The sequence below is a fragment of the Theobroma umbraticum genome, unplaced genomic scaffold (genome assembly GCF_002168275.2).
Source record: "Theobroma umbraticum cultivar Fairchild unplaced genomic scaffold, ASM216827v3 scaffold_55.0, whole genome shotgun sequence".
NCBI classification, from domain to species: Eukaryota; Viridiplantae; Streptophyta; class Magnoliopsida; order Malvales; family Malvaceae; genus Theobroma; species Theobroma umbraticum.
In genome coordinates this window covers 4,216,496-4,238,504 of record NW_018397270.1, presented here as the reverse complement: position 1 = coordinate 4,238,504, position 22,009 = coordinate 4,216,496, and the positions used below count along the sequence as shown (strand labels likewise).

The 22,009-nt window shown below is 35.0% G+C and overlaps 3 protein-coding genes across 4 annotated transcripts; 2 read left to right on the top strand and 1 right to left on the bottom strand.

The window, feature by feature from the left end:
* The first annotated feature begins 7,568 nt into the window (after positions 1-7,568).
* On the top strand, positions 7,569-13,303 carry LOC110426280 (P-loop containing nucleoside triphosphate hydrolases superfamily protein). Of its 2 annotated transcripts, XM_021441471.1 has the most exons (10): positions 7,569-7,722; positions 7,828-7,900; positions 8,308-8,417; positions 8,791-8,934; positions 9,447-9,555; positions 9,647-9,990; positions 10,077-10,150; positions 10,751-11,055; positions 11,552-11,798; positions 12,884-13,303. In XM_021441471.1, the coding sequence occupies exons 1-10, from the start codon at positions 7,584-7,586 to the stop codon at positions 13,136-13,138; spliced, it is 1,800 nt and encodes a 599-aa protein (XP_021297146.1). In that variant the 5' UTR covers positions 7,569-7,583; the 3' UTR covers positions 13,139-13,303. The 2 variants fall into 2 exon arrangements, with proteins under 2 accessions (XP_021297146.1, XP_021297147.1); XM_021441472.1 differs by lacking the exon at positions 11,552-11,798 and having other exon boundaries at positions 12,884-13,037.
* Positions 13,304-14,039: 736 nt separating this feature from the next.
* On the top strand, positions 14,040-16,723 carry LOC110426278 (Tetratricopeptide repeat (TPR)-like superfamily protein). The gene has a single exon (XM_021441469.1). The coding sequence runs from the start codon at positions 14,071-14,073 to the stop codon at positions 16,618-16,620; it is 2,550 nt and encodes an 849-aa protein (XP_021297144.1). The 5' UTR covers positions 14,040-14,070; the 3' UTR covers positions 16,621-16,723.
* A 57-nt stretch (positions 16,724-16,780) lies between these two features.
* On the bottom strand, positions 16,781-21,810 carry LOC110426279 (uncharacterized protein C26H5.07c-like). Its single transcript, XM_021441470.2, has 5 exons — positions 21,189-21,810; positions 19,140-20,073; positions 18,591-18,686; positions 18,217-18,353; positions 16,781-17,344 (listed from the first exon to the last, which is right to left on the bottom strand). The coding sequence occupies exons 1-5, from the start codon at positions 21,650-21,652 to the stop codon at positions 17,167-17,169; spliced, it is 1,809 nt and encodes a 602-aa protein (XP_021297145.1). The 5' UTR covers positions 21,653-21,810; the 3' UTR covers positions 16,781-17,166.
* Positions 21,811-22,009: the final 199 nt, after the last annotated feature.

The window sequence follows — 22,009 nt, the reverse complement described above, 5'->3', positions numbered from 1 at the left end:
ATACGAGAAGAGGGATATTAAATCGATCGAGGAACCGGTCGTGATGAATCGAAAGCTTCAAGAATGATGTGAAACTAAAAGTTCTAACGGTTTAGGTTCACCATTTCCACATATATTTATTAAGTAACAAAGTTATTTTTGTTATTACAGTTGACGGAAGCAACAACAACTTCTGAATGACTGATCAATCCGGCTCAACCACACAGTGCTAACCAGCTGCCAGTAAGGATATTAAAGTTCTAACTGTCAATGTTCAACAATGAACATATATGATTATTGAATAACACAGTAATATATGTTATTGCAATTGACCCATGTGACAAGAGTCAATGACAGAGTAGTCACAAGATGTCAATTGTGATGGATCATGCGCAGGCATGAAAAAGACATGTTAGAGCTAAAAGGCTTCAATTCAATCATTGACTCTCGCAATGCAGATGTTGGAGGATCGTATCGTTCATCAGATTCTGGATGGATTGAAATCACAAGTACGTTATTCTATCTTGGCTCATATATTGGTGGTTTATGTTTAGCCAGTGTAGTCTAATTTTTTATTATCAGTTTATGGTTTTATGGTATTTTATGAACTAACAGATTTTCTCATTTGTCTCATTCTGTAGGGCAGTGCTTCATCACATGATGATGGTGACGATGACGATGGTGCTGATGATTGGCAACATAATGAACCTAGTGTTCACATGCAGCATGACATTGTTGCTGTTGACAGAGAGAATGTTCTTACAGTCGATTCGATTATCGATGTATCTGCGAGAGGGGAAGGGGACCCTCACTCAGTTAAGGCTAAAAGGGACCATCTTCCTAAGGCCGATGCAGTAGTCGAGGCAACAGCCGAAAGGGATAGGAACTTTGCATCAGTTCAGGTAGAAGGGGACCATCTTCGTCAGATCACTCCTGAAGGCAACGCGTCACGAGTGTCGTTATTAGAGTTGTTTTCTGTTGATCATCGTGAAGCATTGATTTCAAACTCAATTAAACAGGTATGGGACAAAATGGCTAGCAAATACATGGCAAGCTCGTATCTCGACCTGTCAGTGAGCCGGCGGGATGTTAAAAACTCAATAGTGAAATGGTACGAAACTTTCAAGAAAGACGAGTGTGCGAGGTAAACTCATAAATAATATCGCAAATATTGTTTTTGAATGAAACATTAATCCACCAAACTTTTTGAAATTCATTTTGTTACATGTGCAGGCATAATGTCAATATCTTAACGGATTAAGGGGCTAACTTTTTTAGAATATTAGAAGACCCCAGAGAAGAAATGACAAGAGAAAAAATAAACGCATGCCTTAGCGTACTCTATAAGCGACTGACAAGGCCAAAGTCAAAACTGTACAACACCAGTGCATGCATTATTGATACGATATTCTTCGTAAGTTTATTTCTAAATTTTTCAATTCTGAAAATACTAAAGTTCTTGATTGCATAAAGTGTAAGCTAATGTACATATGTTTCACAAGACCCCATCCACATGTTTTACACGACCTCTCCAACTGAAGATGGCCGTTCCACAATGAAAATTTCAAATGAGTTACAGGGGTACGTGGGGGGTGAAAGTCTGACATACGGTAAAAAAGAAGAAGATATTGATTTCATCCTCGCACCTTGCAATGTGGGTGGGCATTGGGCAGTTGCGACGATCGACTTGGTCAAGTGGTCGATCAAGGTGGTGGACTCCATAAGAACTTCAGCTGCTAAGGATAATGGCGTGCGTGCAGCTCAAATGACACCCTTTACGACAATGATCCCAATTATCTACCACAAAGGAGGTTATTTCAACAAAACGAACCGAAAGACACGAGATTTGATGCCGATACCCTTGAAAATTCATTTTCCAAAAGCTAAAGTGCATCGTTAGAATGATAATGTCAGCTACAGTATGCTCACCATAAGGTACATTGACAATATTTTGCAATTAAAACCGATCAGAGTTAAGTAGAATATGAATGCTAATATGCATCGTCAATACACTCTGAAAATTTTTACTAACAATTTAGAGAGCGAACCTTAAACCCCTTCACCATTAACATATCCCAAGTTATATTTAGGTTTTTTTGTGGATATAATTAATTTTATTAATTTTAATAATATTTGTACATTTTAGACATGAATTTCTCAATTCAGACACAGTTAGTTGAATAATCAGAAGCTGATGTAAATTAAAGCAAAAGAAAATTGTGAAAAATAGCCCTCCTTATAAGGTGATTTTAGATATAATATTGCAACTACGTGGCGTGTCACCCCTTAATAACATAACAAGTAAGCACGCCACCCCACAAACCTACTTTAACTCAGTGTGTCATGCCCTAAATCTAGTACCATTAAGCGTGTAACGCCATTTATCTGCTATTACTCAGTGTGTGATGTCATAAATCTGTTACCACTCAGTGTGTGACCTGATAAATTTGTTTTCACTCAGCATGTCACACCCTAAATCTGGTACCACTTGGCGTGTTACGCCATATATCTGCTACTAGTACTCAATATGTCACGCCATAAATATGCCACCACTCAAAATGTCACCTTAGAAATCTGCTTGCACTCAACATGTTATGCCTTAAATCTGGTATCACTCAACGTGTTACGCCATATAGCTACTACTACTCAACGTGTGATGCCATAAATCTACTTTTACTCAGTATGTCATGCCCTTAATCTGGTACCACTCATCATGTCAAGTCATATATCCGCTACTACTACTTAGCTTGTGACGCCATAAATCTGCTTTCACTCAATGTGTCACGCACTCTATCTGGTACCACTCAGTGTGTCACGCCATATATCCGTTACTACTACTCAACGTGTGACGCCATAAATCTGCTTTCACTCAGCATGTCACGCCCTTTATCTAGTACCACTCAGCGTGTCACGCCCTTTATCTAGTACCACTTAGCGTGTCACGCCATATATCTGCTACTACTACTCAGTGTGTGATGCCATAAATCTGCTTTTACTAAGTGTGTCACATCCTCTATCTGGTACCACTCAATGTGTCATGCCATATACTTGCTACTACTTCGCGAGTCTATTCATTGCTCAAAACTAAATGACATTTTATTTTTATCCAGTAATGTAAGAAATTTAAAAAGAATCTAACACAATATAGAAATGGTTAAAAGGGGCAAAAAAAAAAGAAACCATTCACATACTCATAATATTGCAAGAGTAGCATACATCAAATAACAAAGGTAAAGGATAATTACCATATTTTATAAGTAATTTACCTTAACCATAGCTAGTGATAATGTGAGAAATTTTGATTAATTAAACTCCTTAAGCATTTTGATCAAACAAAGAAAATCCACTACCTTATGCCAATATGGGTTCCAGTGCAAATCAAAATATACTTAATAAAGAGAAGCAAAGTTAACACTTAAATCAATGATTTTAAGAACAAGATTAATCACCATATTTTATAAGTAATTTACCTTAACCGTAGACAGTGATAATGTGAAAGATTTTGCTTGATGAAACTCCTTAAGCATGTTGATAAAACAAAGAAAATCCATTACCTTATACCAATATGGGTTCCAATGCAAATCAAAGATTTTAAGAACAAGATCAATCACCATATTTTATAAGTAATTTACCTTAAGCATAGACAATGATAATGTGAGAGATTTGCTTGATCAAACTCATTCAGCATGTTGATCGAACAAAGAAAATCCACTACCTTATGCCAATATGGGTTCCAATGTAAATAAAAATACACTCAATTAAGAGAAGGAAGGTTAACTATATAGAACACCGTAGAACCATAATCCTCATACTTGAAATTGATTAGGCTTGGAGTTTTTTTTTTTTAATTGGGGAAGGGGGATTTAAACCTTGCTCTATAGGAAAGGATTTATGCACCAACTAATGAACCAAATACTCAGATGAAAGGTCTAGGCTTGGAGTATGAATCACAACATTGCAATCACGTGAAACACTCATTAAAAATGAAAAGTCCAAGTTTCTCAAATTAAGACCAACAATTCTGAACATTTTGATGTTAATTAATGAATATCAACGAGCTTCAAAGTTTCAAAATTTAGTTTGTCTGAAAAAATTTTGGGATCAAATATTCTTTCCTTCATCAAGAACTCATCAAGATGCAATGATTTCAGAGTTGAGAAAGCCAATGATTGGGTCGTTTATACCATCATTTAATTTGAGTGCAGTCAATGACTCACAAGTATAAAAGCTTTGAGGCAACCTAATGCACTCAAAGTAAGATGGGGTGACTTCCAATTCCAATTCTTGAACTTTATGTTCAACAACATAACATATTAACACCAATGCAACCCTACAATGGGGTTGTATTGTAAGGAAGTGTAACGAACCTTGACAAGGTTAATGGGACAACAATGAACAATGACATGTAAGACGAACTTACCAAAAGATTTTGATTTGCGTTTATCAGATGGTGAGCTTTCATATGGAAAATTTGAGTGATTGAAGTCAAAGTAAGGAAGATATTTCTAGAGAAATGTCCACCTTTTGGATAAAATAGAGAAGTTTAAACTACATATTTAGTATTTAAAAAGGACAAAATGTGATGCAAAAGTTTATCTGCTAAATTACTTAACCTGTCTTCTCCCTCTACCTCATTATTCTTCATCTTCTTCTTTACTTCTATATCTCTTTGAGTATTGGGTTTTCATGGAGTGAAGTGGACATGGCAGTTTAAGGAACAATCAGTGTTGAATTAGATTAAGACGTTCACACCTTATGCATGTAAAAATCAAGTAAGATTCTGAATGAAATCCTTTATCCTTATTTCTAGTTTTTATTTAGAAAAAATTATGAGAAATAATTCTCCTAATAAAGGTGATTTTAGAAATAATCATCAAAATAAATTTAACAATTTTTAGCCAAAATTAGCCATAAGATGACAAAAATGTCTTTAAAACTATTTCAAACAAATTAAATGTTCCCTATTTTTGTCTCCTGCCATTCATCTGTTGTACTCTCTGTTATTCTCCTTAGTCAACCAACTCTCTCTAATTTTACCACTATCACTATCTCTTTCTATCTCGTCATCTTGCCAAATCATCGTTAATTTATAAACTAAAGAGTATAACATGGAAAGTAATAACATATTCTTGGACTTATTAGTTTATATTCACAAAACCCTCTATCATCAATCTATAAACTAAAAAGCATGACATGGTGAGTAACAACAGGTTCTTGGGTTTATTGGTGTTGAGTTTTTTAGTGATTCAAATTTGATAGAATATGCCTTAGCATGTAACAAAGGGATTTATGCCTTGGCATGTAACATCAGTATGAAGAAGGAAGCTTTGGCTTGTAACATTTGGTGCTGAAGCTTGGACCTTGGCATGTAACATCTGATACCGAAGCTTTGACTTTGGCTTATAATATTTTTTGCTTTTGCTTTAGTGCATGTAACATTTAGTGTTGAAGTTTTGACCTTGACGTGCAACATTTGATACTGAAACTTTGACCTTGGCATGTAACTTCTGGTATTAAAGCTTTGATCTTGGCCTATAACATCTTTTGCTTTGGCTTTAGTGCATGTAACATGTAGTGCTGAAGTTTTGGCCTTAAAGTATAACATTTGGTGTTGAAGCTTTGACCTTCGCATATAACATTTGCTACTGAAGTTTTGGTATATAACATTTTCTGCTTTGGCCTTGGCAAGTAACATCTAGTGATAAAGGTTTGGTCTTAGCATGTAACATCTAGTGCTGAAGCTTTGACATTGGCATGTAACATTTGTTGCTGAAGTTTTGGTATGTAACATCTTCTGCTAAAGCGTGTAACATTTGCTAAAGCGTGTAACATTTGCTAAAGCGTGTAACATTTGCTTATGCTTGCAGTGTCATTTTGTTTTTCTTTTTTGTTATTAAATATGGTGTGTAACTTGCTCTCTTGTATTTCATTATAATATAAACTCTTGGAATTAAAATGCGTGACAATTTTTTTCAACTGTAACAATATTTTTTTAAACATAACATGTAATAAAAATATTTTTTAAATATAATGTGTCTTGTTCTCTATCTTTGTATTTTAGTGAGACATAAACTTTTGAAGTTAAACACTTTCACGATAAAGATAAAAGTTTAAAATCAAAAAAAGAATCTAACACGAAAATAAATATGTATTGAAAAATTATTTAACGGATGAAATGGATTTAGACAAAAAGATATTATCCAAAATCCTTTAATTTAGATAATTAGGTTTTTGTTTATTTTAATTGTTCTGTTAGTAAAAAAAAATTAAAATATACTAATATTATAAAGAAATGAGAGAAAAATCCAATCCATCAGAGCAAAATTGAAAATTAACAGATTGAAACTTAATTTTGCTAATGTTAACACACTTTTCGAGCCTCTTTACGAATAAAGTATAACTTGTCTATGATAAAGAGAATGGTAACAAAAGCAATGAAACTAATGCTCATGACAAGCACTACATTTGCAGATATCTTGAGCCTTGGCCCATTATTTGTGTAAAACTGAAGCATACTCCTAGCAACCCTTCCAGAAGTCACATTGCTTGTCGTTTTTCTCTTCCTCGTGGTTGTTGTTGCGACGACACTTACTCTTGGTGGAGCTATTCTAGTTGTTATTTTTGAGTCAACTCAAATTTCATATTGTGTAATTTGAATATAAGGAAATTTCATTAAAGATAATTTTCTTCAAAAATCTTTTCTCTTGACTAAAAATAGTTAAAATTAAAAAAATAGTTATTTTTGAAAACAGTTATTTTTTAGAGGTTAAAAAAAAATCGTCCCTATATGTCTAACTCAAATAAAATATTTTTTATATTATGAATTGATTTTAACTTAGTAAAAAAAATTAATTTTTAATTGATATTTTATGATTTAAAAAAAAATTGAATGCAAAGAGAAAAATTATCAATCAAGAAATAAAACAACTAGTTGACTTGTTAAGATCGACTACAAGGACTAGCGAAATTAGATTTGGGCATGGTCGGATTTGGATCCATTACCTTCATTTCTTATCTTTATTCATGCTCTAATTCTCAATGTGAATTGTTTTATTATTTTTAAATTATGGATTGATTTTAATTGTTAATACATAAAAAAATTAATTTTTTAATTAATATTTGTAATTTAAAAAGATAATAATTGAATGTAGAGAGAAAAATTATAGATGAAGAAATGGAACAATCAATTTGACTTGTTAAGGTTGAATATGAATAAGGGCAAGTAAAATTGAATTGACGCTTAATCAGATTTGATCTCTTTCATCAACTTCTTTTTTCTCTCCTTAAATTTAGAAAAAAAAATATCAAAATAGTGTAGTAAACAAAAAAAAGAAATTTTACAATTTGGGTTTAAAAAAAATCTAAATCACAAAAGAATTTTACTTGATTAAATTTAGAAACTTGTTTAATATTTCAAAAACTCTTGTGGACGAAAATTACAGTTTGGCTAAACTTTAGGGATAAAAGTGCAATTTAACCGCAATTCAACGAACATGAAACGACGCAGTTTTTTCTTTTTCCTTTTCTTTGGTTTTTTCTGGTATAAATGATAAACCCTACTGGAAACGAGGGAAAACCTTAAACCCCAACCAGCAAACCTGAAGATGGAGAAAACCCAAAAATCGAGCAAAGAAAAAGAAGAAAAAATGAGTGAAAAATCAAACAGCAAAGGGTCAGAGATATTTGCTTCGTGTTCCTTCTCTAGCCTCGGCCTCCATTCCACTTTGTGTGACCAACTCCGAGGTTAGTTTTGTTTTTGTTTCTGTTTTAAGTTTTATAGACATGTAAATGTAATTATCTTAATATTTCGATACCCAATGTGATGAATTTTTATTTATTCTTTAACAGAAAGGCTGGGTTTTGAAGCTCCAACTCTTGTTCAAGCTCAAGCTATTCCTGTTATACTCTCTGGTCGACATGTGTATCCTTTGTACTTTACCATTGTTTTTCATCATTTTTTAATGCAAGAATTTTTTTTTCCATCATTGGGTTTGTTGTTTTAAGCATTTTTAATGCCAATTTTCTTTTTTTCATAATTGGGCCTTTTCTTGTTTGCATTTTTTCTATGCAAGTTTTCATGTTTGTGTAATTGAGTTGTTTTGTTTAGCATTTTCCCCTATGCAAGTTCCTATCTTTTTTTCACAATTGGTTTGTTGTTGTTAGTATTTTTAATGCAAGTTTCTTTTTTATATTTAAATGCCTTTGGTCATTGTTTCTAGCATTTTAATATTTTTCAATGCAAGGTTTTTTCCTTCCATAGCATTTTTTAAGTGCAACTTTTCTGGTTCTGTATTGGGTTTTGGGGTCCTTGATTGGAGATTGTACTAGACTTGTTAATGCAGAAACGGGGTCTGGCAAAACAATAGCGTATTTGGCTCCTATTGTTCATCACTTGCAGGGTTATAGTCCTCAAATTGAGCGCTCTCATGGTACTTTTGGTATGTGTTTTATGTTTTTAATGGGATGTTTAGCTATGTTTATTATTTTTATAAGTTCAGAATGTTGTTTTCATTGCTACAGCTATATGCAATTTTATTGTCCAGTTATAGTACACCGAAATTGGGTCTGCCCGGGGGATTTTTTTGGGGTGGGTGGGGGGGGGGGGGGTGTGGTGTGATGAGAATTCAGTCCTACTCAGAACTTTTACCACAAAATGGTTGCTATGAAAGGCTAAGTTCATGTCCTTGTACATGTTGAATTGCACCACACAATGGCATATGGTTTTTCCATGTGCTTAAGAATGAAAAAGTTAAACATATTTCTCTCTTTTTGCTTAGTCATGAATTAATTAATTTGAAATGTTTGTCATAGCGTTGGTCCTTGTACCAACGCGTGAGTTATGCATGCAGGTGTATGAGATTCTGCAGAAGTTATTGCATCGTTTCCATTGGATTGTTCCTGGTTATGTAATGGGTGGTGAAAACAGGAATAAAGAGAAAGCCAGGCTGCGTAAAGGTACAATTTCTGTTTTTGGGTGAAGTTCTCAATTGCATAGAGCATGTAATTGCAGGATCCCACCAGTTCGATTTGGTGGACCTATGAAAGTATGTCTAATGTCATTCCTTTGAGTGGCTATATCAACAATTGTTGTTGTTTGAAGGATAGCATTTGTACCAATATAAAAGCATTAGACAAATACATAATACATTCCTTTTGATAATTACTCCACCCATGATATTTTAAAGCTGGTTCTAGTTATTGAATTGACTTTTACCCTTTTCCCATCAATTTTATTTGTTAGTGAATTGGATTAGACAGAGTATTGGCCACTGTTCACCTGTTTTCTTATTTTGCTGCTTATCTTCTTTAAAGAGAATCAAAGAAAAATTAAAAATCAGTTTAACACAATACAATCATGTACTTGCAAGTCAGGTATTGAAGTATGTAATCTCCATTATGATCAATTTTTATGTATATATTTCCTCTTTAAACTTATGCTCGCGAATGTTTCATATGGTTCATTTCAGGCATTTCTATTCTTATTGCAACTCCTGGGCGCCTGTTGGATCACTTAAAACATACATCATCTTTTGTGCACACAAGATTGCGTTGGATAATCTTTGATGAAGCGGACAGGTGTATGTACTATCTAAAGTTTCGTTATGAGTGGATCTATCTCTTTCTGTTTCTTTAAACCTCCACTGAATCTGCATGCATATCTTGACAGAATTCTGGAATTAGGATTTGGAAAAGATATTGAAGAGATATTGGATCTTTTGGGTTCTAGGGCAAATGAATCTGCTCACAAGGGAAAATCCTCTGAATTTCAAAGACAGAATTTGCTATTATCAGCTACATTAAATGAAAAAGTAAATCATCTTGCCAAAATCAGTTTAGAAAATCCTGTTATGATTGGTCTTGACAACACAAAGATGCAAAATCCATCACTTGATCAAACTAGATCTTTGGGATCTGATGAGGATGAAGAACTTGATAACTCAAGCAAGTTAGTAAGTTCTTCAAGTGGAGACTATAAGCTTCCAGCTCAATTGTTTCAGAGATATGTTAAAGGTGTACAGTTAATCTCTCTCTCTCTCTCCCTCATTTGGTGACCTTTCAAAGCTTGATATAACTACCTTAATTAAAACTGTATGCAGTACCCTGCAGTTCCCGGCTTGCCATGCTTCTTTCCTTTCTGAAGCATCTTTTTGAGAGAGAAGCTTCCCAAAAGGTAAGGCTATATTATAATCTTGGAATTTCTTGATATTTCCTGGTCATCCTTAGGATGTTCTTCACCGCTTCAAATTGGCAGCAGAAGATATCAGTTTTCACACATCAAATTTTGTGTCAATTGTTTTTTTCATTTAAATTGTTGTTACAATCACTGGAGCCTCGAAGGCTCTTTGCCCTGCAATTTCCTGAGAAATACTTTGTTGAATCAGATAATAAGGTTACTATTTGTGATATTTATCACATTCTAATTTTCTAGTATGAGGTGTGACATCATGTAAAATGATTCCCATTGTTTAAGCATCCTCCTGTTTTGTCTTTGTACTTGAGATTCTTTCTGATAGCTGTACCAGACATAGCAATATTTTTTTGCCTCCTTTAATCTGTATTTTCCAGAATAATTGCAAATACAGTGTGGAACTTTGGGTGCTTCCTGCCTATACTGTTTAAATACCTTTCTGTGAGTTTACCTTGTTCAAGTGTAAGGGATTTATTCATTGCCTCTGTTGTCTCCTAGCTTGTTTACTGAAAGTTAGTTTTTGTAACATATATGTACTATTATATCCTGGTCAACTTCTTGACTCAAATGATCATTTTACAGATTGTGGTATTCTTTTCAACATGTGATGCAGTAGATTTTCACTATTCACTGTTGAGTGAATTCCAGTGGTCACCCTACTCGCAATTTGAAGCAGAACTTAAGCAGAAGTTTCTGAAATGCAAAACTTTTCGGTTACATGGGAATATGAAGCAGGAAGATAGACGAACCACCTTTAGCGCCTTTAAAACAGCAAAGTCAGCTCTTCTTGTGTCTACAGATGTTGCTGCAAGGGGCTTGGATTTTCCGAAAGTTAGATGTATCATACAGTATGATTCTCCAGGGGAGGCTACAGAATATGTACATAGGTATTTACAAACTTACTTCTCTTGGAAATATTTATCTGTTCAGTTAGCAACAATTTTTACTTCGCAACTGTTTTGGTGTATTCTAATGAATTTTGACTGGTATCTTACTTTCTGATGCATAATTGCCTATTCACAAATCTTTGCTTACTATTTGAACTGATTCTAAGTGCTCATTTATGCACATTTCTTCAGAAAAAGAGCATTATAATTAGATTCTCGCTCTGGATGCTTCTGGTTGAACAGATTTCCAAGTGCTCATTTGTGAATGTCTCTTTTTGACTTAAAAAACTTTCTGTGCTATATATTTTGGTTAACAATCTAATTATGTTCTTTAATGGATGGTTTACTTTAGCATATGCAATTCATTACCATGTATCTAGCTTGTTAAGCATGTCTAAATTAGCAGATAGATGTCCCAGCCCTTATGTCCAAATCCTTGTTGAACTAATGTATATAGTCCATTAGAGTTTGATGCTACCTTTAATCTTTGATACAGAGTAGGTAGGACTGCTCGGCTGGGTGAAAGAGGAGAATCCTTACTATTTCTACAGCCAATAGAAGTGGATTACTTGCAAGACCTTGAGAAACATGGTGTGTCACTGACAGAGTATCCACTCGTCAAAATATTAGATTCTTTCCCATTGCATGGTCAAACGCACCGTGTCAAGAAGTTTGTTTCATTAGAATCACATCCCTGGGTGGTATCACTTCAGAAGGAACTTGAATCATATATTTTGTCTGGGGTATGACTTGTTCATAGTGATCTTATTTAGCCCTTATATTTTCTGAACTCTTTTTGTGTACCTTTTGTCCATGGCTTCTTCTCTAGAGTTATTGACTGTCTTCCTCACTACCTTTGAAATTGTTTGATTTTGAAAAAGGGTTATTAGATCCGCACTTCTTATCTCATCTGTGCCTATTTTGACTGTCTCTGGTATAAATAATTGTTTGATTTTGCTCATTTTCCTTTTTTAAACTGTGTTAAAATTTTGTCTTTGATTTATTATAGGAAAAGAAAGGAAATGAGGTCATCTTTAATTAGCTAGTTTTGCTCTTGCTGACACTGTGAGAGGGACGTACTGCAGTTGTTTGAAAACAAAAGTATCTGGTCCAACGCTGTACTTGTCTGAAAAAAGAAAGTGCGTGTCAAGTTGATTTACCTAAACTATGGTGTTGAGCTCCAAATGGTTTGCTATGAATGAAAGATGCTTTGAATTTGGATCCCTAAGTGGGAAATAACTTCTCGATTGGAGCACACTTTTCTGAAAGATGGTCCATCGAGAATAATGGCATCCTACACAGTGGACAACCATTTAAAAAGAGTGCTTGAATCTAGCAGTTATATCTATTCAGAAATCAAGATGCACTTTTATTCATAGCATATCATGCTAGATTTCAGGACAAATGACTTTATAATTTCGTGTCGTGATATAAATGCCATTAACTCGACAAGGCTATGATGACAGTATGAGCCTAATTAGGTGATTCTTGTAGTCTTTTTTATTCATCTGGATAACTTTAAGCTAGTTTTTCCCAAATATTGAATGTTCTTGACATAATTTTCTGGTGTGTTGGTCAAGCCTGTGAAATAGAGCCTTGTTTGTTCAGAGATGTTTGTTTTTCCATAGTGAGCTTCAATGAATGAGGTGTGACCTAGTTATTTCTTGAGATAAATCATTGCCTGTCTTAATTTCAGGATATTCTTTCTGTTTTCTTCTCCTCAAGTTCCACACGTTTAGCAGATGTAACAATAATTATTTTTTTAAATAATTCTTAGCTTTACTTTTGTGTGCTCCAAAATAAAGTTTTCCCCGGTACTGTTTTGCAGCCAAAGATCAAGAAACTAGCGAAGAATGCATTTTGCTCTTGGGTCCGTGCATACACAGCCCATCGTGGAGATCTTAAAAGAATTTTCATGGTGAAGAAACTTCACTTGGGGCATGTTGCAAAAAGTTTTGCATTGAAAGAGCAGCCATCCTTGGTTGGAAAATCATTCCAAAATCAGTCGAAAAAGAGGAAGAGGGATCAGAGGCAGATGGGACTTCACAAAAAGAGGAAAATTGCCAGTAAAACAGGAATTTAACATGAGAAATCTGATTGTGAAATTGGTTAGAGGCTGATGGTAAAGGTAGTAAGTTATGTAACAAATGGTGGATATACAAGCTGTCATCATTAGAGCATATTCCTATCTCTGACCTTCACCACCTTGTATGAAACTGATGAAGTGCTTGTATTATTGTTCTTTTAATTGTCATGTAATTCCTTCACATAGCATCATCATTTCTAGATCTTGTTCAAAGTAATAGGATGATCATTTACAAAGAAGTTTTTCAAGGAAATTTGGTCCTTGAACTGAGTCAACTTATCTGCCACCTTAGTCTCAGGACAAGGTGACTTCACATCACATCAATCCCTTGTTCTTCCGTCTTCATTTGCTTGCAGCAATGTTTCCCCTTGTCAAGGAGGGAACAAGGCCAGGGTAAATGAAGTCAGTATTTCTTATGACATGACGTGTCACGTCACTAGTCACAATAAGAATTTCAATGCCAATGCATCATATCAGATTTTACATATACAAGTAATGATCATGTTACAAACAAAATAATCATTCAATGAAATAAAATAAGATCTTCAAAAAAAAAATTAAAAGAACAAAAAATTAATTAAATACCAGTAAAAGTAATAATCTCAATTGAATAAAATAAAAAAATAAGAATTCAATTGGATAAAATAAAAATTAATCGGGTATAATATAAATGAAAGCTGGATTACAGGGTTTTTTAATTATTATTTAAGCCTTTGATTTCTATTCCTAGATGGTATTAAAAAAAATAAAAATCAATAATAAAATGTATATTAATCCTATTAAATAAAAAATGAAGAAACAATTAAAATGGACTAGGCATGCAAATATAATTGTGGTTCTTCGCCTATGGGACTTTGGGTAGTTTAAGCAGTTACTAAGCTAGCATTCTGTTGTTGATTTCTCATGCAGAGAGCTGCAACGATGCAGAAATGCGTCCAACTCTACGCCTTTCACGCCAGCTTTCTAATTATGAAAGCTCCCATCTTTCCCCAGCCTTGCTTAACTCCAGCATCAAAGCCTTTATTCAACAAGGCCAATACACTAAAGCCTTGCAACTGTACTCTGTTTCCCCACTTACAGCAACAAAATTCACTTTCCCCTCTCTTCTTAAAGCTTCCACTTTCGTCTCTAACCTTACCTATGGCAAAACCCTCCATTCCACAATCATCCAATTGGGTCTTCAGTTTGACCCTTTTATCACTACTTCACTTATAAATATGTATGTAAAATGTGGGTCATTTTCTAATGCAGTTAATGTGTTTGAAAAAATGGTTGACACAGAAGTTTTCGTTGAAGATGTCACCTTTTGGAATTCTTTGCTCGATGGGTTTTTTAAGTTTGGTCTAATTAAGGAGGGTTTGGCTCATTTTTACAGGATGCGGGCGTCTGGGGTACTTCCTGACGCTTACTCACTCTCTATTCTTCTCAGTGTTTTGGGGTACGAAGAAGGAAAGCAAATTCATGGTTACATTGTTAGGAACGTGTTTAAGAGTGACCCATTTTTGGAAACTGCATTGATTGATATGTATTTGAGTTGTAGTCGAATAATGGAGGCTTGGTGTATATTTGATCATTTGGAAGATACGAGCAATGTGGTGGTCTGGAATGTGATGATTGGTGGGTTTTTCGAGAATGGATTGTGGGAGTGGAGCTTAAAGTTGTATTCCTTAGTGAAATGTGAGAATGTCAAGCTTGTGTCGGAGTCGTTTACTTGTACCTTGAGTGCATGTGGGTATGGTGATGTTGTGGGTTTTGGGAGGCAAGTTCATTGTGATTTGATTAAATTGGGATTTGAAAATAACCCTTTTGTTTATACTTCGCTTTTGACCATGTATGGAAAATGCCAATTTGTTGAAGATGCAGAAAAGGTTTTCTATCAGGTATTGGATAAAGGAATTGAAGTATGGAATGCCATGATATCAGCTTTCGCTTGTAATGGATATTCTTATGCTGCTTTTGAAGTTTACAACAAGATGAGATATAATGTAATAACCCCTGATTCTTTTACAATGTCTAACGTTTTATCATGTAGCAGTATGATTGGAATATATAATGTTGGGAGGTCAGTTCATGCAGAATTAGTCAAAAGACCTATAGAGAGTAGTGCTTCCGTACAGAGTGCGCTAGTGACCATGTACTGCAAGTGTGGGAGTGCTTATGATGGTAATTCACTTCTTGGCGCAATGAGGGAAAAGGACGTGGTTGCTTGGGGATCCATGATATCAGGTTTTTGTCAAAATAGGAAATTCAAAGAAGCTTTAGATTATTTTAGAGGAATGGATGCAGATGGGGTAAGGCCAGATTCTGATATTATGTCAAGTGTCATTAATGCTTGTACAGGACTGGAGAATGTAGATTTGGGGTGCATGATCCATGGATATGTTATTAAAAGTGGTTTGAAGGCAGATGTTTTTGTGGCCACTTCCCTTGTTGATATGTATTCAAAATGTGGTTTCCCAGATATGGCTGAAAATTTGTTCTTCGATATGCCACATAAAAATCTTGTTGCTTGGAATTCCATCATGTCATGCTATTGCCGAAATGGTCTACCTGACCAGTCGATAAAGCTTTTTTCTATAATAGTTCAGCATGATTTTTGTCCAGACTCTGTGTCCGTCACAACTGTTCTTGCTGCAGTTTCATCCATAGCAGCTTTACTTAACGGAAAGATAATCCATGGATATCTTATTAGAGTAGAGGTTCAATCTGATATTCAGCTGGAGAATGCATTGATCGATATGTATATTAAGTGCGGATTCTTAAAATATGCAGAGTATATATTTCAGAACATGTCTCAGAAAGATGTTGTTTCATGGAATTGCATGCTTGCTGGTTATGGATCTCATGGGGATTGCCTTCGAGCATTGTCATTATTTGATGAGATGAAGAACTGTGGAATAACACCTGATGATGTGACTTTTCTTTCCCTGATTTCATCGTGCAATCATGCTGGTTTGGTTGATGAAGGCCAATATATATTTCAATCCATGACAGTGGAGCATGGGATTGAACCTAAAATGGAGCATTATGTAAACATTGTTGATCTCCTGGGCCGCGCCGGACGCTTGGACGATGCTTATAATTTTGTAAAAATCATGCCTATGGAACCTAACAGGAGTGTTTGGTTGAGTTTATTGTGTGCCTGCCGAGCCTATTCTAATGTGGAGCTTGGTGAATTGGCAGCTCATAACTTGCTGAAAGTGGAACCAAGCAGGGGCAGCAATTATGTTCAACTGTTACATTTGTATGGAGAAGCTGGATTACGGGACAAGGCTGCAAACATACGAGCAACAATGAAAGAAAGGGGATTGAAGAAAAACCCTGGATGTAGTTGGATTGAACTGAGGAATAAGGTTGATGTTTTTTTCTCAGGAGATTCATCCTCCCTGAGAACAATGGAGATCTATGAGATATTACACAGCCTTGGCAGGAATATGGAAAAGAAAGAAGGTGATTATGAAATTGAGATATTTCTTTAACTTTTAATCTTATTGCATCAATAACAACCTAGTTATTTTGAAGATCAGTAGACAACAGAGTATGTGTGTATGATCTGAATTTTAATATCTTTTATGATCAAAACAGAGCACAAGAGTCTCTCCACTTATTGTATTACAACAATTTTGCGAAAATGATGGGTACAATATGAAATTGAGCCAAATTGAATCCATTCCATGGAGTAAAGATGTTAAACCTCATCAGGAGATAAAACTAAAGTTACATTGAACAAAGAATGTCCAGTATGAATCCTGTTTCCAGGATTGATTCACAAAGGCTCTACCCAGATGTAATAGCCTTAAGTGCCTAAACAATGTGCAATGTATCTTTTCTGACTATATTTGAATAGGGGGGTGACTTTGCTCTTAATCCCAATAACAACCTTTATTCATCCCCCTTACAACCTTTTTCCATGAACAAAAACGTATGAGAGTAATCATATGCGAAGAAGCGAGGGGGCAAATTGTGTGTATGCATGCTAGATGATCTTTAATTTCATTTTGGGACATAGGAAGAAGAAGTGCTCACTATTCTCTTTTATCTTCCTCAAGCTCTTCCACAAGCCCAAATAAATCCGCAGTTGACACCTTCCTTTCCTTCCTTTCTGGCTTGGTTGCTGATTCTCCTGCCAATATAACACTCGTGCCAGTGAGTGAGATACCCTCCTCTTCAACGTCATCCCCTGTTTCCTCAGAATATGCATATCTGCACACCACATAACAAATCAACTATCTTGATTAAAGGTGGTTAGAAAGGAAAGTAAATAATATATGCTGCAAGAAATTGTTCTAAAGTCCTTAAATATCCATATTCAGTAATGTGTTTAGTTTCTCAAAAGAATTAAAAAATGTAATGTACTAAAGGCCAATCTGTCAAGTAGCAGAGCCAACCCGCAAGTATAGAGTAGAGTAACTGAAGCCTGACCTTGTAGAGTTCTAAAGCCTATGATGCTGATATTCTAGATGCAAAGAGGGGCTCAAGAGATTTCTAAGACATTACCCTAAAGCATTTTAAGTAAACCTGACTAGCTCACTTAAATCCCAGATTCCACGTAATTGGCCTAGGAAAGCACAAAACCGCTCACGGTTAATAAAGCAATTAAGCAACCCTGAGAGTGGTTCAAACTTCACAATTCTAAAGACCTCCCATTTTTTCCAGACTTGTACATGTAATTACTCATTAAAGCTAATACTTGTCCTTTCAGCATGCACACCTAACACGAAGATGTTCACACTTCAAAGAGACAACCAAGATCTGTGCCACTGTGAATAATAACTAGTTTTTTTTTTTTAAAAAAAAGACATGATTCAAGATGAAAATAATATCTGCCACCAAATGTGACAAGCATTGTTTCATATAAATATAATAAAAGCATCCACAATTCATTTATCAGATCTCTAGCTCATTCGTCCTTTTAAACAATACATGTAAATAATTCTTCTTATCATTTTTCCCCTTTTTGAAAGGTAACAATTCTTCTTATCATAAGAAATGCATTTAAATTTCTCATTGCCAACAAAAATATCACCTAAGTGAAGTTAAGCAAGTAGCGCTAAGTGACAAGTTCCAGCAATTACCTAGTTGGATTGTTTGATGGAGCCCATAGAATGCATATCACTATCAAAAGTACAAATGCGAGCAGATTCCAGAAAGCTGGGATTACCCAGGCTCTTTGCCACAGTTCACTTAATGGGTCGGCTGCATTAAAATACAACTGAAACAACATGTATCAGAAGCTTGATTAAATGCCTACAACTCCTACAATAATGAGAATATATTCTGACATTCATTTGAATGTTCAGAGCATATACAAATGACTGTTAGAAGGAGCTGAGAATTGGGGAATTTCAGATTCATATAGTCCAAGATGTACTAGCTTCCTTCGAATCGGTAGGCGGACATAAAACAAGCGAGAAAACTTATACAAAGAAGGAGAAATGTATTAAACAACCTCATAACCAATCCAAGCAATGGAGAGCAGCACAGATATTGCTAGTGAATTGGTAAACTTCCGGTAGAGCGCAAACTTGGCCATGCTCCTTCTAATCTGTTAGAAAAAAAGGGGGGAGCGGGGGTGGGGGAGAATCATTAAGTGTTAAATCAATCAAATGGAAAACAAAATGTACTGGATTCAGAAATGCAAGCTGCTGAATCATTCCTACGTCCACTGGGTTTTCAACTACTGCTTAAAACAAGTAAGGACTAAATTAACAAGCATCAAGATGCAGAATGGATTCAAACTATGGGAAGGCACATCAAATTCTATAGAAAAATGATTATTGTGCAGCTGAGAAGGCTTTAGTAATTTAAGTCTACAGTTTATAGCACTGTGCAACCAAGGTTCACGTGCCATGTCTGAGAAAGATGAGAAATCTGCTCAGATACAGTGTATTTCTAATAACCACAAGACATATAATTATTCACTTTCATAGAGCCAAAAGGGGCAGTCCAGGCTAAGGTCTACAAGTTGATAACACGGAAAAGATAAGCATGGCACTACCTGAAGCTTTTCTAGTGTTTGGGACAATGCAGAAAAGATCCAAACTATGAAGCATGCATCCAACAGAGAAACGGGTAGAACCAGATATATCCTTGCTTTTCCAGTTAAGTCATCGATATTCCCTAGATTTTCAACCAGCCCAAGTGCTTCTGAAAAGACAAAGTATGTAAGACCAAGAAAGAGAACTTTGAAGGTTATACCTCCTAGGGTTGGCCGCACAACACCATAGCCCATGGAAACCACTAAAAGAAGTAGACGGGAGACAGTCTTCTTTATAGCACTAAAGGTAACTGCCCAAAGTGTGATTCCCATTGGTCTGCTTCCAGTTGCATTAAAATTTGCAAATTCAAAGTACCATAGAGCCATTTCACACATTCCCAGACCAATCACTGCTGTAATGTGATAGTGCAGTTGGATTATATCTTTCCAGTATTGAACAAACCACAAAAACCAGACAACACCTAGAACAAGGTATGCGAGAGACATTAATCCAAAATATGTCATTAGTGGTGCCATCTTTCCTGGAAGATAACCTTCTGGATTTCTCCAGACAGTTCTTCCACTGATCAGCGTGCCTGTGAGTTCTGGATCACAAAACATGAAATACAAATAGTACATTCCAGTACGATTGATCTCAACGGTTTGAAGCACCATACTAGCCTCTTCATTTTTTCCTTCAAAGAAGGTTTGTATTCGTTGTGGACTGTTAGGGTTATTTGGATCTTGGTGGATGATCACCTCCCCTAACTTGCAGGATCTGTCCTTAGAAAGATCTGGAGTGCAGCATATTGCGGCAGAATGTAAATAAGAACCTCCAATTTTCTGCCTGTCTTTTACATCAACTATTATAGCTTCAACCAATCCCGTTTTTTGCTGCATCTCATTCTTCTTTTCAGCAGAATCTTTTGTTCTTCGAAATGTGATCAACTCAAACCTGAAAATGATATGGCATCAAAGATACAATAGAAGTTGCAGAATGGTTTTAATTTGTATCTTGAGAAATGAAAATATATTAGTTATTTTGACACTCTGCCTTAGAGACTGGAATGAAATGATGGTGTGCCTAAATATCCAAATTCACAACATAGTGTCCTGAGCATATGATAGATGGACTCATTTATACAAAAATCGAACAGAAAAAAATTTGTAAGTTCCAAAAGAAGATAATAGTGCTCAAGTACTCCTGAACAACAAAGGAAGATTTGATTTCCAAATCAATTGACACCTAGACTGAAAGTCTGTAAGCATCAAATATAACAATGTCCTATAATTATAGTAGAGAAAGGTTTGGCCCAATTTTTCAATAATTGCAACGTTGATGCTCATGCCTAACCTACACAGATATCACCAAATGAAACATTTTCCGAATGCACACTGTGAAGTTCAATAAGGCATGAGATAATTTTGACACTGTAAAATTCTTGCTGGCACTCATTCAGTAAAACATAACAGAAGTACATTTCCTTTCTCCTGTCACAGTCACAAAAGAAAACAGAGGAAACAGATAATGGTCCCCTTGCAATGATCCACAGTTTTCAAACCCAACATGAACAAAATCATTAGAAAACAAATGATGAAGCCATGACAAAAACATGCAACTGTTTATGAGGTGGGTTTTCTAACCCAAACAGTGCATGAAAGCTAGCACATTGTCGGTTTACATCACCCAACTACATAACTGATGATAATTTTTATCCATCAAAAAACAAAAACAAATCTAATCATGAAAAAAGCGGTGCCCATTAGTTAAAGCGAACCCAAAAATAATCACAAAGGAAAACAAAATAAAAGCCCACAAAAATTGATGACATTGTTAACATTGTTGAAAATCAGATTACAAAGTATTAGACTGAGAATCATCAAACTAAAGCTAACCCTACAATGAATCATGTTCCAATCAAACAAGTGAAGAAAAGATGAAACTTGGAAAGGAAAACAGATAAAAAAGAAAAAAGAAAGTTCGCCAGAAAATGAAACAGATCAAAGAAAGGAAAAAATTTTCATTGATGGAAAAAAAAAACAGAAAAGAGGAAGAAAAGCTATGATGACCTGATAAAAGACTTGCCATTGGAGTGGTTTTCTTCAGAAGAAGAAGAACCCTTTCTGTGAGGATCAATGTGGAGCTTTGAAGCATAAAGGCCTTCACTTCCACCATGGAAGAAGAAAGAATTGGAACGGCGGATAAAGCTTTCATTTTGATATTCATGGATGGAACCACCCACTTGGCTTATCAAAAAGCAGCTCCAATATATTATTACTACAAATGTCAGTTTCTGAAAACACCCATTTCCAATCAGATCCTTAGAAAAGCAAATGCATTCTCTGTTGTTGCCCATCCTCTCTCTCTCTCTCTCTTTCCTCTGTTTTGAGCTCTGTTCTGTGTTCTGTTTTATAAAGAAATGGCTTTTTTGTGGGAGAAGATGTGACTTATTTGTATTAGTGAGTGTGAACAAAATGACAAGATTGACTCCAATTTTATAGTGCAGCACATGTTCATGTTTCATGTTTGACATTCTTCTAAGCTGAGTTTGATTTTATTAATACCTTAGTAAACTCTGTGATTACATATTTTTGATTTCATGTAAAAGATTGTGACCCCTTTGGACAAATTTCATCCATGACTCTTAGCTTGTAATTATTTTGGTTTTACCTTAATTTTTAATGTTTGAATTCTTCCAAAAGTAAATCTTTTACTTCTTTAAGAAATTTTAATTTATTTTATTATTAAATTATTCCATTATTGATTAAAAAAATATACACAATATGTTAATAAAATATTTACATGACATGTTAACGATATAATTTAATAAACAAAGTAAAAGAAAATTATTTTTTAAAAGGTTAAAGATCCAAGTCTATTACTTTTTGCC